This window comes from Cornus florida, unplaced genomic scaffold (genome assembly GCF_030987335.1).
Source record: "Cornus florida cultivar Cherokee Brave unplaced genomic scaffold, ASM3098733v1 CherokeeBrave_3.0.0_Hap2_Chr05, whole genome shotgun sequence".
Lineage (NCBI taxonomy): Eukaryota > Viridiplantae > Streptophyta > Magnoliopsida > Cornales > Cornaceae > Cornus > Cornus florida.
The window spans coordinates 101839364-101852291 of NW_026775575.1; the positions used below are offsets into that span (position 1 = coordinate 101839364).

Sequence of the window (12928 nt, forward strand, 5' to 3'; positions counted from 1 at the left end):
TTATGGCAGGGTGTGCAACCACATGCCACAGGATATGCAGGCACCTCAGGCTGATGAGGGTAAGTTTCCTATTCATGGTTTACATGGACATGTTTTATTTGATATAGGTGCTACACACTCATTTGTAGCTAAATCTTTTGTTGCTTTATCTAAGATGACAACACGGGTATGCAGTAGACCTCAGGATATTTCTACACCGTTGGGCAATACAGCCATTTTACATGAGAGTGATGGGCCTGTGACACTAGATATTGGTAGACTCAGATTTTTACCCAATCTATTGGTCCTGGACATGCACACTTTTGATGTGATACTTGGGATGGATTGGTTATCTCACTATTATGCCTAAGTTAATTGTTTTGATAGGTCTATTATTTTCACCATACCTGGTCAGGATATATACGTCGTCACTATGCCACGTTCTAATAGGGTCACTAGCACTTATTTGTTCCATATGGAGAAGGAAACGGAAGAGGGAATTACTGTATCATTGGATAGCATACCAATTGTACTGGAGTTCTCGGATGTATTTCAGGAGATTCCAGGGTTACCACCGAGTCGCGAAATAGACTTTGTGATTGATTTAGCTCCGAGCACTACGCTTATTGCTAGGACACCCTACAGAATGACATCAGTGGAGATGCAAAAGCTGAGGGATCAGATTCAGTAATTACTCAGCCAGGGTTTTATTCTGAGGAGTACTTAACCCTGGGGAGCACCAGTTCTGTTTATGAAGAAGAAGGATGGTTCACTTCCTCTGTGTATAGATTACAAGGAGTTAAATAAGGTTACTATTCATAACAAGTACCCTTTGCCCAGGATTGATGATCTTTTTTATCAGTTGAAGAGAGTTACATACTTCTCTAAGATTGATCTGCGTTCTGGATATCATCAACTTCGGGTCAGGGAGCAGGATGTTCCGAGGACAGCGTTTCTCACTAGATATGGATCTTATGAGTTTCGGGTGATGTCATTCGGGTTGACTAATGCACCAACGGTTTTCACGAACTTAATGAACAGAGTTTTCAAGGTATATTTAGATCAATTTGTCATTGTCTTCATAGATGACATTTTGATTTATTCTAGGTCTGAGGACGATCATGCTAGACATCTTCGGATAGCCTTGCAGGCATTTCGTGAGCACCAATTATATGCCAAGTTCGAGAAGTGTGAATTTTGGCAGCGGGAAGTGAAATTTCTGTGTCATGTAGTGTCAGAAAGAGGAATAGCGGTAGATCCAGCCAAGGTTTCAGCAGTGGTTGAGTGGGGACAACCTACTTCACCTACTGAGATTCAGAGTTTCCTCGGATTGGCAGGATATTACAGGAGGTTTATCCAGGGGTTCTCAAAGATAATGGGACCACTCACTCATCTGACTGAGAAAGGTGTATGGTTCGTGTGGGATGAACATTGTCAGAAAGCTTTTGATGAGCTGAAGACTAAGTTGACTTCTGCACCAGTTTTTTCTACCCCATAGAGCGGGATAGAGTATCTGGTCTACACGAATGCTTTTTTGCAGGGTCTTGTATGTGTTTTGATGCAGGAGGAGCACTGATTTTGTATGGATCTCGGAAGCTTAAGCCTCACGAGCTTAATTATCCAATATATGATTTGGAGTTGGTAGCTGTGGTCTTTGCCTTACGTATTTGGAGGCATTATTTGTTGGGTGAGTCCTTCAGATTATTTAGTAATCACAAGAGTCTGTAATATTTGTTTACTCAGTGGGAGCTGAATATGAGACAACGTCGATGGTTAGAGTTTGTTAAAGACTATCAATTCTCTATACAGTACCATCTAGGGAAAGCGAATGTGATGGCGGATGCACTCAGTCGCCAACCTGTTGGTAGTCTTTCTACTTTATTCACAACTGAGTGGAATACTTTGAGGACGGTGGATGAGTTGTCAGATGCTTTCATGGTTTGCCTGGTAGTTACACCTTCTATCATTCATAAGGTTTTGAAGGCGCAACTCATGGATCAGTAGTGCATTGACAAAGTTACAGAGATAACTTCCAGGGAGGTTCCATTTTACTATGTTGGGACTGATGGAGGTTTGAGGTACAAGGGACGGTTAGTGGTACCTTGTGCTAACGATTTGAGGAAGGATGTGATGACCGAGACTCATCATTCTGAGTTTTTTGTTCATCCAGGAGGAGACAAGATGTATCAGGACATGAAGCGGCAGTTTTGGTGGGCAGGTATGAAAAAGGACATTGCTATATTTGTCTCTCGATGTAGTAGTTGTCAGATGGTCAAGATTGATCATCAACGGCCGCCAGGAGCTCTACAGCCACTACCAATACCGGAGTGGAAATGGGAGAGCATTTCTATGGATTTTGTGGAGGGATTGCCTAATTCCTTCAAGGATCACAATTCTATTTGGGTCATGGTGGACAGATTAACTAAGTCAAACTCATTTCTTGCCTATTCGTACTGACTTCACTTCGGAGTAGTTGGCGAGACGTTACATTACAGAGACTGTAAAACTGTGTGGAATTTCGTTGTCTATTATATTGGATAGGGATTTGAGATTTGTGTCAGGATTCTGGAAGAGTTTTCAGCAGGCTTTGGGTACAGAGTTGCATCTTAGCACTGCTTATGATCCTTAGACTAATGGACAGACTGAGAGGGTGAATCAGATCATGAAGGATATGCTTCGGTCGTGTGTTCTTGAGTCAAGGGCCACTGGGAGGATTATTTGCCACTGGTGGAGTTTACATACAATAATAGTTTTCAGAAGACTATTAGTATGGCACTATTTGAGGCATTGTACGGTCGACTGTGTCAATCGCCTGTTTATTGGATGGAGGTTGGCGGTAGCAAGTTATTGGGTCCTGAGTTTATCAAGGATACTTCTGAGAAGATTATTTTGATTCGGGATTGCATGCGCACTGCTTAGAGTCGGCAAAAGAGTTATGCCGATCGTCGCCCATATGCTTTGGAGTTTCAGGTTGGGGATCAGGTTCTATTTAAAGTGTCTCCTATGAAAGGAGTAATGCGCTTTGGGAAAAAAGGGAAGTTGTCTCCCCGATTTATAAGTCCATTTATGGTTACGGATCGAGTTGGAGCTGTCGCTTATCGGTTGACACTTCTGAATAATTTGCACCACATACACAACGAGTTTTATGTTTCCATGTTACGGAAATTTCTATGAGATGAGGATCGGTATCAGTATATCGATGTTAGGGAGATTGAGTTGCAGCCGGATGCAACTTATTTGGAGCCACCGTGTCTTATTATCAACCGTAGGGATCAAATGCTTCGTAACAAGGTTATCCCTTTGGTAAGTGTTCAATGGAGTCATCACAATGAGGCTGAGTCTACTTGGGAACATGAGGATGTCATTTGCTCACAGTTTCCAGAAATATTAGAAGTAGGTAAGAGCGAATTCCGAGGACGGAATTCCTTTTGTTAGGGGGGAAGAATGTAATACCCCTAATTCTTAAAAGGATAGTCCTAGTATTAATTTAATTGTTTAAATTGCATTTTATTTATTTACTTGTTTATTTGTGTGATTATTTGAATTCTTAAAGGGGTTAATTGTTTATTTGTTTAATTATTGTTTTGTTTGTTTAATTATCTGAATTATTGAATTAATGGCTTTCATGACGTGTAACTATTTGACTTATTTGTATTAATTAAATTACTGATTTAAGTTATTTTAATAGGGGTCTTTAATTATTATATTTGTTTAGGTGTGTAATTAAGTTAATGGGATTATTTAGGGTTTTATGTTCCACGTTGTGCCGACTAGAATTGGGTTAGGGTTTGTAATCTCTAATTCTAAGTGGACTAGGATTTAGAGACGTCTGTGTATATATACTATCATATGGGTTATGTCTAGGGTTTATGACTAAAATCACGAACAGAGCATATTGAGAGGCATAGAGAGTTTTGAGAGAAAAACAGAGGTAGGAAGGCTAGGGTTTGGTCTAGACTAAGGTTGGACCAAGGAATAGTAAGGGGTGGTTGTTCGTAGGTGAAACCAAGAGTAACAGAGGTGGGACAGTAGTCGGGGATTTCGTCAGAAAATTTAGAGACGGTGGTTTAAAGTTTCAAAACTGAAACTAAAGGCAAGTTTTTGTTCTACTCTTTCTCTTTAACTCGTGTTCTGTGCATGCCTGGGTAAGCTCCAGGGATTAAACTAAAGCTTAAAGATGTCTCTTATGCATGTTTAAACAGTATGTAATTCATTGAATTAATCTATTCAGAGTTTGCTTAAAAGTTCTATCTGAAATCTTGCTGTCGTTGCTTAAAAACTTGTGTTCAATTCAAGTTTTGGTTGTATAATACTGTCTTATGATCAATCTAGAACTAGGATGGGACCTTAGAACACATAATAAAATTGATACAGAGACTTTAAGGATTGCCAGAGGCGAGGAAGACAACAAAAAACTGACAACGGCTCTTAAGGGTGTGAGAGCAGGCCCCAAAAAGGGAGGGAGCCAGCTTCCACAAAGCAAGAGCTGACTCTTAAGGGTTGAGAGTCGGCTCTCAACACCTTAGAGATGGCTCCCAAGGGTGGGGAGCCGGCTTTCCTTGTTCTGGAGCAGGGTCTCAAGTTTTGAGAGCTTGTTCTCTCTTTAAAACGTATTAAAACAGGTTTTTAAGGTCTGTTTGGGCTGAACTGGGTTTTCTAAGGCTATTTAAATGGTATTGAATGGTGTAATTAATTGCTATAGACTTATAAAAATGTTAGGAAGCATGTTTATATTAAGGTATTGAAGACTAAATTAATCTAAGGTTAAACAGAGAACCAGTATGTGGAAGGTTGGATAAATAACTTTTAATTGCTTACTGTTTTAGCAATTTGGTTTCTCTGTATGCTTTTGAATTTTTAATCATGTCTCAACTGTGTTATAATCATATAGTTGTTTAAATATATGTATGCTTAGATGGAATTAACTGATGTTTAAATTTGTTGTATATTGCATCAGTTATGATACTGTTTGAAGGAGTTAATTGTTTAGTCTTACTTTATCAATTTAAAGAACTGGAATAGGATTTCTAAATCTTATATTGGATGCATAATTTGGTTATACACATGTTAGACTGTATTTTTGCTTATTTTGGGATGTGGTTGATGAATATTTATACTATTTTGTCAACTAGAGGATGGTATGCACCGGTATGGGACAGTGGTATACTAGGTATGGATTAGTTCAAACACTAAATCCTACCTAATCTGGATTGAGGTATGGATTAATCATAAAGGTTAAGTCCGACTCATATTGGTGTCAGGTCAGTGAATAACTGAATGATATAACTTGGTTTCCTGGATTGATTGTTTTACATACATATTAGGCCACTAGACTAGGTAGTTGATATTTTGTAATAAGAGGATACGGACTTTATATATTTATGATATGGTGCCATGGTATGAGCTTGAGTCTCAGGACCATGGTTAGGATGCGTATATCGCCTAGGATGGATAACTGGACAGAGGTGTTGTTCCCTGGTAGGTCTAGGTACACATGACCACATTATGTGCGATTTACATGGTATCTCTACTTAGGCTGAGACAGACCTACTAGACTAGTGAGCATCCTATAGTGTGTACTATACATATATGGACTACTCTAGATATTGTTGAGCTATCTAGAATGTATCTGCGTATCTGGTTTTTGTATGGATCGTAGTAGAATAGGACTTGTGTGTAGGCCTGACCCACTTCCTTATTTTTCAGGTACTCGTCAGTTCCAGGGATAGAGCTTGGTCGTGCAGAGGAGATACAGATATTCATTCCTCTGATTACGTAGGACTACCTTCTATGTTTAGCTTTATTTTTCTGTTTCAGTTTGGAATTTAAATAGGGGTCCACAAGGATGGATTCCTGAGTTGTTAAATTAATAGAGGTTTTGGATTATTGGATTTTAACAATTATATTTTTGAGGATTTTTCAATTAGAATTCTTTTCCGTTTTATTATTTATTTCTTAGTATTCTCTTTGTATTCTGTGTTTGTTAAATATTAATTATTTGATATTTCCTCGGGTTTGGGCTTGAGCCTGATCAACCCGTGTATCGGATCCGAGGGGTATCACACCCCCCTAAATACGTCTGTAAAGTAGGTCTTTCTGCAGATTCAAAATGACGCATCATTGAAATGGCCGCCAAAGCTAAAAGTTAATCCAACAAAGACGTCTCGAGATAAATACTGTAGGTTCCACCGGGACCATAGACATAACACAGAATATTGCTTCGATCTCAAAAACCAGATCGAGAACCTTGTTCGTAAGGGTCATTTATGCAAATTTACGACTGGGAATGGAAAATGAGGCTCCAACCCAGCCCGAGAGGGCCGAGATGATCGCCCTCCTCAACACCAACCAATGGGTGAGATCTAAGTTATATCAATGGCTTCGCTGGTGGTGGGGAGACGAGTTTGGCTCGGAGGGCTCATGCAAGGAGAATTCAGAGTTTTTCAGAGGTGAATGAAGTTAGAGTGATAAGTCCTCAAACAAAATTACCGCGAGTTGAGGAGCCGGTCATAACCTTTTCTGAAGAAGATGACAAAGGAATTCACCAGCCCCATAATGACCCTCTGGTAGTTTCCATGGTTGTTGCTAATTTCACTGTTCGACGAATACTGATAGACAGTGGTAGCTCAGCTGACATACTATTTCTTGGGGTGTACGACAAATTAAAAATCGATTGAGAGAAGCTCCGACCTATGAAGTCACCACTGGTGGGATTTTCAGGTGACAAAGTATATCCACTGGGGGCAGTTACTCTTCTAGTCACTGCAGGAGCCAATCCAAAGCAGGTCACTATAATGGTGGGCTTTGTAGTGGTTGACTGCCCATCATCATACAACATTATCTTGGGGATGACAGCATTGAATGCCATAAAAGTAATCATTTCCACTTACCATCTCTTGATACGTTTCCCAACTGAATATGGTACGGGAGAGCTAAGAGGGGACCAAATAATGGCTCGAGAATGTTATGTCGCCTCTCTCAGAAAAACAAAATCATAAGAGGTACTTACGATTGAAGGGCTGGAAGGGAGAGGTAGGCCAGATTTTCATGGAGCGGAACCTATAAAAGAACTAGAAGAAGTTATCCTTGGTAATGGTGAGCCCGAGAAGAAAGTGAATATAGGGTTTTTACTCCCCCCAGGTATCAAAGATAAACTTACTCAATTTCTCAGGAAAAATCAAGACGTATTTGCATGGGTGCATGAAGACATACCTGGTATAGACCCCACTATCATAGAGCACCGCTTAAATGTAAATCCTAACTTCAAACCTATCAGACAAAAGAGGAGGACTTTCACTCCAGAGAGGAATCAGGCTATATCAGAAGAGGTGGAAAAGCTATTAAAAGCCGACTTTATTCAAAAGGTGTATATCCCTGACTGGCTGGCAAATGTGGTCCTAGTGAAGAAGGCAAATGGAAAGTGGAGGCTATGTGTGGATTTCACGACCTTAATAAAGCTTGCCTGAAGGACAACTTTCCTCCCCTAAGAATTGATATGCTCGTTGAGGGACCGATTGGACACGAACTACTAAGTTTCATGTATGCATATTCTGGATACAACCAGATATCTATGTACACCTCAGATAGAGAAAAAATGGCCTTCATCACTGATAGAGGTTTATACTATTACAAAATAATGCCTTTTGGGCTCAAGAACGCTGGTGCAAGATACCAGAGGCTAGTGAATGCAATGTTAAAGCACCAAATTGGTAGAAATATAGAGGTATATGTTGAAGACATGTTGATGAAAAGCTTAAAAGCTGAAGACCATTTGACTGATCTGTAAGAGACCTTTGAGGTACTTAGGAGGCATAAGATGAAACTCAACCCCAGCAAGTGTGCCTTTGGGGTTTGCTCAGGAAAGTTCTTGGGATATATGGTAAGCAAAAGAGGAATTGAGGCCAATCCAGAGAAGATCCGAGCAGTCATTGACATGAAATCGCCAAGATTAACCAATGATCTACAACGACTAACAGGGAAGATTGCTGCCTTGAGTAAGCTAATCTCTTGGTCAACTGACAGGTGTCTACCTTTTTTTCGTGTGCTAAGAAAGGCTTTTGAATAGACCCCATAGTGTGAGCAGGCGTTTAAAAAACTAAAGCAATACCTTAGTTCTCCCCCACTACTATCTCGAACCATACTGGGAGAGGAACTATACATATACCTTGCGGTCTCCACAACAGTTGTCAGTTCCGCTCTGATACGAGAAGAAGAAGGGGTCCAAAGGCCAGTGTACTTCGTGAGCAGAGCACTTAGGGGTACGGAGGAAAGATATCCAAGGATGGAACAGTTGGCCTTTACTCTAATTGTGTCCACCAAGAAACTGAGATTATACTTTCAAGTGCATACGATAGTGGTGCTAACAGATCAACCCTTCCGACAGGTCCTACATAAGCCAGAAAGCTCTAGTTCGACTAATGAAGTGATCAGTAGAGTTAGGAGAATTCGACATTCATTATAGCCAAGAACAACAGTAAAGGCTCAGGTATTGGTTAATTTCTTAGCTGAGTTTACCCCTCCAAAAGAGGATAAATAACCCCAATTTTTTTACAGAACCAGGTTCAAATGAGTAGATGGGCCCAGAAGTAGTCTGGAACTTATTCGTAGATGGGTCATGTAATGTTCAGGCTAGCAGAGCTTGGCTTGTTTTTGTCTCCCCAGGGGGAAAAAATATACAGTACGCATTTCAGTTTGGTTTCAAAGCAACCAACAACGAGGTAGAGTATAAAGCCTTGATAGCAGGATTAAATGTGGCAAATGCCCTAGGGTTTGAGCAATTAAAGGTGTACACTGACTCCCAACTGGTCACTGGATAAGTTTGAGCGGAATATGAGGCACGGGACGAGAAGATGAAAAGTTACCTACAGAAGGTGGAAGAATTAAAGAATCACTTCCAAAGATTCTCAATTCATCAAAGACCACGAGAAGATAATGGGAAAGCAGACGCCTTAGCCTGGCTAGCTACTGCATTGGAACCTGAGATCAATAAGACTATACCACTGGAATATTTGGACGAACTATCTATATCTTAGGAGAGACAAATTAAAGTGCAACAAGCGATATTGAGTGTGGAATGGGCAAATCCTATCATTAGCTATATCAAGGATGGGGTGCTACCAATAGACCGAGAAGAAGCTCGAAAGGTCAAGATGCGGGCAGCTAGGTATATGTTTATCAAAAGGGTGCTCTACAAGAGAAGCTTTTCCATTCCGTATTTACGATGCATTTCTAGTGAGGAAGCTGACTACATTTTTAGGGAGATCCACCTCGGAGTTTGTGGAAACCATGCTGGGGGTAGGTCACTTGCTAACAAGGCCATTAGATAAGGATACTATTGGCCCCCATGTAGAAAGATGCACTTGACTTCGTTAAAAAGTGCGACAAGTGTCAACAATTTGCCAACATCTCGAGACAACCGTCAGAGAAGATGACTACCATGTCAGGACCATGGTCATTTGCTCAATGGGAAATGGACTTGATTGGCCTTCTCGTCAAGGGCAAATGGCAGACTAAGTATGCCATTGTTATGGTTGATTACTTCACTAAATGGGTAGAAGTTAAGCCTCTAACCAACATAACAGAGAATAATATAAGGAACTTCGTGTGAAAATCAATAGTTTGCAGATTTAGGATTCCTAGAGTGATTGTCACAGATAATGCAAAATAGTTCGACAACTCTGACTTCAAAAACTTTTGTTCCGAGCTCGGGATTCAAATTCATTTCTCATTGCCAAGGCATCCCCAGGTGAATGGACAGGCTGAAGTCACAAACAGAACAATCCTTCAGATGATCAAGACTCGACTCGACGCTGCTAAGGGACTGTAGCCTGAGCAGCTACCGAGTGTACTATTGATTTACTGTACTACTGTAAGGACTCCCACGGGGGAAACCCTTTTTCTTTTAGCGTTTGGGAGTGAGATAGTAGTACCTGTAGAGATTGGCCTAACAAGCTTTAGGACGGAGCACTACGAGCCTAAGCAGAACGAAAGGGAGTTAGAAGCAAACTTAGACCTGATCGAAGAAATGAGAGACCAAGCCTAGATTAGGATAGCTGCCTATCAACAGAAGGTTTCCAAGTATTACAATGCTCGAGTCAAGCCTAGGAGGTTCTCAGTAGGAGATTTAGTACTCCTCAAAGTTACTCAAACAACTAAGGATTCAACAATAGGGAAACTGGGTCCCAAATGAAAAGGGTCTTACAAAGTTATGTGATGTCAACGACCAGGAACATACTGGTTGAAGGACTTAGAGGGAAAGCCACTGCCTCACCCATGGAATGTTGAGCATCTGAAGAAATATTATCAGTAAACAATTTCAGTTTAATCTCAATTTATTATTTGTTTTTGCTAATACTTCTAGTTTCAATAATTATTTCATTCTCTACGAATGAATGTTTTCAATAGTCTTGTTATCAACTTTAGTTTTAATAAAGTATTCCCTACTTGGATCAGTTGTTTCAAATAATTCATTATCATTTTGATATATTAAAATATTCATGTTAAATGGGTGAGCTGGGTGAAGCTCATAGTAATCTACTTCCCTTATTAAAGGGTGAGCTAGGTGATGCTCATAGTAATCTACTTTCATTGTTAAGGGTGAACTGGGTGAAACTCATAGTAATCTACTTCCTGTGTTAAAGGGTGAGCTGGGTGAAACTCATAGTAATCTACTTCCCTTATTAAAGGGTGAGCTGGGTGAAGCTCATAGTAATCTACTTCCCCTATTAAAGGGTGAGCTGAGTGAAGCTCATATTCATCTACTTACTTTATTCCATAGATGAGCTGAGTAAAACTCGTCTTAATCTACTTTCCTTATTAAAGGGACGAGCCGACCAAAAATGTCAATAGAATAACATAATGCGACAATCGCAATGGCAAAACATAACTGTCTATCCTACTCATTAACCCTACAAATATAAATGAAAACTGATTGTAAAGAAAGAAAAATTTCAAGCACAAAGAGAAACATAGCAGCAAGTAAATGAATGGCTACACATTTATCCTATTCGGAGTCACTCGCTTCATCCAGTTGAATGACAGAAAATTCTTGGTCTGCAAACTCAGAAGAAGCACGATTCCGAAAATCTTCGAAGCCATCAAAGTAGGACTTCGACATAATCCCCTTGAAGGTTGGTGAGGCTTTAAACTCATCCACTGCATTGGATCTTTCCACCATCAGTTTCTGGGACATCTCCTTGTCGAGCTTTTGCACATAAGATGCATAACAAGCTCGTTCTGCTTCTAACTTAACACGCATTACTTGTAGAGCGGCCTCATGTTTATCACACTCCAATTGTAAATCGACTTGGTGTTGGGAGCGAGTAGAAGCTAACATATTGGTGTAATGCTCCTTTCCTTTTGCAGCTAGACACGATAAGTAATACGCGTGTGTATTAACCTGTACACACATGGGAACAAAAAGTTACAATGAAGAGGAAAAGAAAAGCTAAATAAAAACGGAGGATGGTGAGAGAGTTAACCCGTGCGAGATCATGCATGAGCCGGTCTACAATCTCAGTTGGAGGGCAAGAATTCAGATACATCATATCCTCCTTCGACAAAGACTCACTTATCTTCTTAAAAACAAGTTGAGCATTGCCTAGAATAGATGCTGCTAAAAAGTAGGGGTCTGAGGGGAGCACCTCTGCTTCAGTAAGGGGTGGCCTAGTCTCATCCACAAGCTGATGAGGGAATTGCGAGTTGGATACATGCGGAGAAACAATTGAAATCGGTAAAACTCTTTGTGCTGTAATAGTAGGCTTCTCTTTTTTCTTCTTGGCGGGGGAAATAGGTGGGAAGTCACTTGAGCCTTCTTTGAACTGAGCTAGAAGCCTCTTATTAAGTTTTTGGGATATAGTCATAGAGGACTTGCCAATAGGCTGAGGACCAATCCCATGGGTAAACAAAGTCTGAGGTGTCACGAGTGAATACCAGTCCCTCACTGAGTGGTTAAAGGGTTCCTTTATTCGCTGGAGATCATCAGATGAAATAATAATCTCTTTAAAGCCTGAGAGGATGACAACTCTGTTAATAACTCAAACCAAAATTTTTTGAGTTTTAAAACAAAAGAGGGTATTATTATAGGTAACTCACTAGTGGAATTCTAACTACACGGCACTACGAGGAATGAAAGTCCCTATTCGTAGGAAAGTACTTTCATCAGGAAAGAATTCCCAGCCATCACTAGAAATGAAGAAACTCTTGGATAGTAAGCGAGGTATTACAACAAGCTCGCCACAGAACTAAACAACCCATCATTGTTATCCAGGCATTCGGGGAGAATTGAGTAAGAGCAAGATTAAGGTGACGCAACAGTTCCCTAATAAAAAGAGGGATTAGAAAACACAATCCAGCAATGAAAGTAGACTCATAGAAACAAATCTCAGTTGGGTAAAAGGAGGACACTCTATCCTCAAGTGAAGGAAGTCCGAGAGTAACACTGTTTGAAATTGAATAAGTTTGCCTGATCCAATCAAGATCATGTGGGGTAAGGGAGCTTGTTATATCCTGTACCGGATGTGTCTCTGACTGAGCCAAATCAGACTGGTGGTATTCCTCGTCTGACATAGTGTTGGATTCTGGGTGAAAGTTACTGGCAATAACACATGCTGCTGTATGTAAGAGCTTAGCTTCACAGTGACCTATAAAATTTTCTAACTTTGGTCTTGGTATACTGAGTTGGAGGAAGAAATAACAATGAATTAAATAGAAAAAGGAAGAAAACAAGGGCATTGAACTTACCACATCACTACGACTGGTACTACTTGGCTTTCTAGAAGATGGAAGTAATTTGAATGAATTCTACTTAAACCATCTCGATTTATAGAAGAAGAACGTAAACAGATAAGGAAGATATTTATGGTGGAATTCTAATAGAAATCTGCTTCGTGAGGGACAATTAGCTCCTAGCGGGCTATTTTGCATAGGAATTTTCTTTTACAAGGTAGAA

General features: G+C 40.2%; 1 protein-coding gene across 1 annotated transcript; it reads left to right on the forward strand.

The window, feature by feature from the left end:
* Positions 1–6671: 6671 nt before the first annotated feature.
* Positions 6672–7765, forward strand: LOC132309870 (uncharacterized). Its single transcript, XM_059808130.1, has 3 exons — positions 6672–6900; positions 6997–7388; positions 7544–7765. The coding sequence occupies exons 1-3, from the start codon at positions 6672–6674 to the stop codon at positions 7763–7765; spliced, it is 843 nt and encodes a 280-aa protein (XP_059664113.1).
* Positions 7766–12928: the final 5163 nt, after the last annotated feature.

Excerpts from the sequence above, each read along its gene's own strand:
- LOC132309870 (XM_059808130.1), top strand. The coding sequence starts at position 6,672 with ATGAAGTCACCACTGGTGGGATTTTCAGGTGACAAAGTATATCCACTG. Across the intron at positions 6,901-6,996 it reads ACGTTTCCCAACTGAATATG|GGCTGGAAGGGAGAGGTAGG; the intron begins GTACGGGAGAGC and ends TTACGATTGAAG. Across the intron at positions 7,389-7,543 it reads ATGTGGTCCTAGTGAAGAAG|ATATCTATGTACACCTCAGA; the intron begins GCAAATGGAAAG and ends GGATACAACCAG.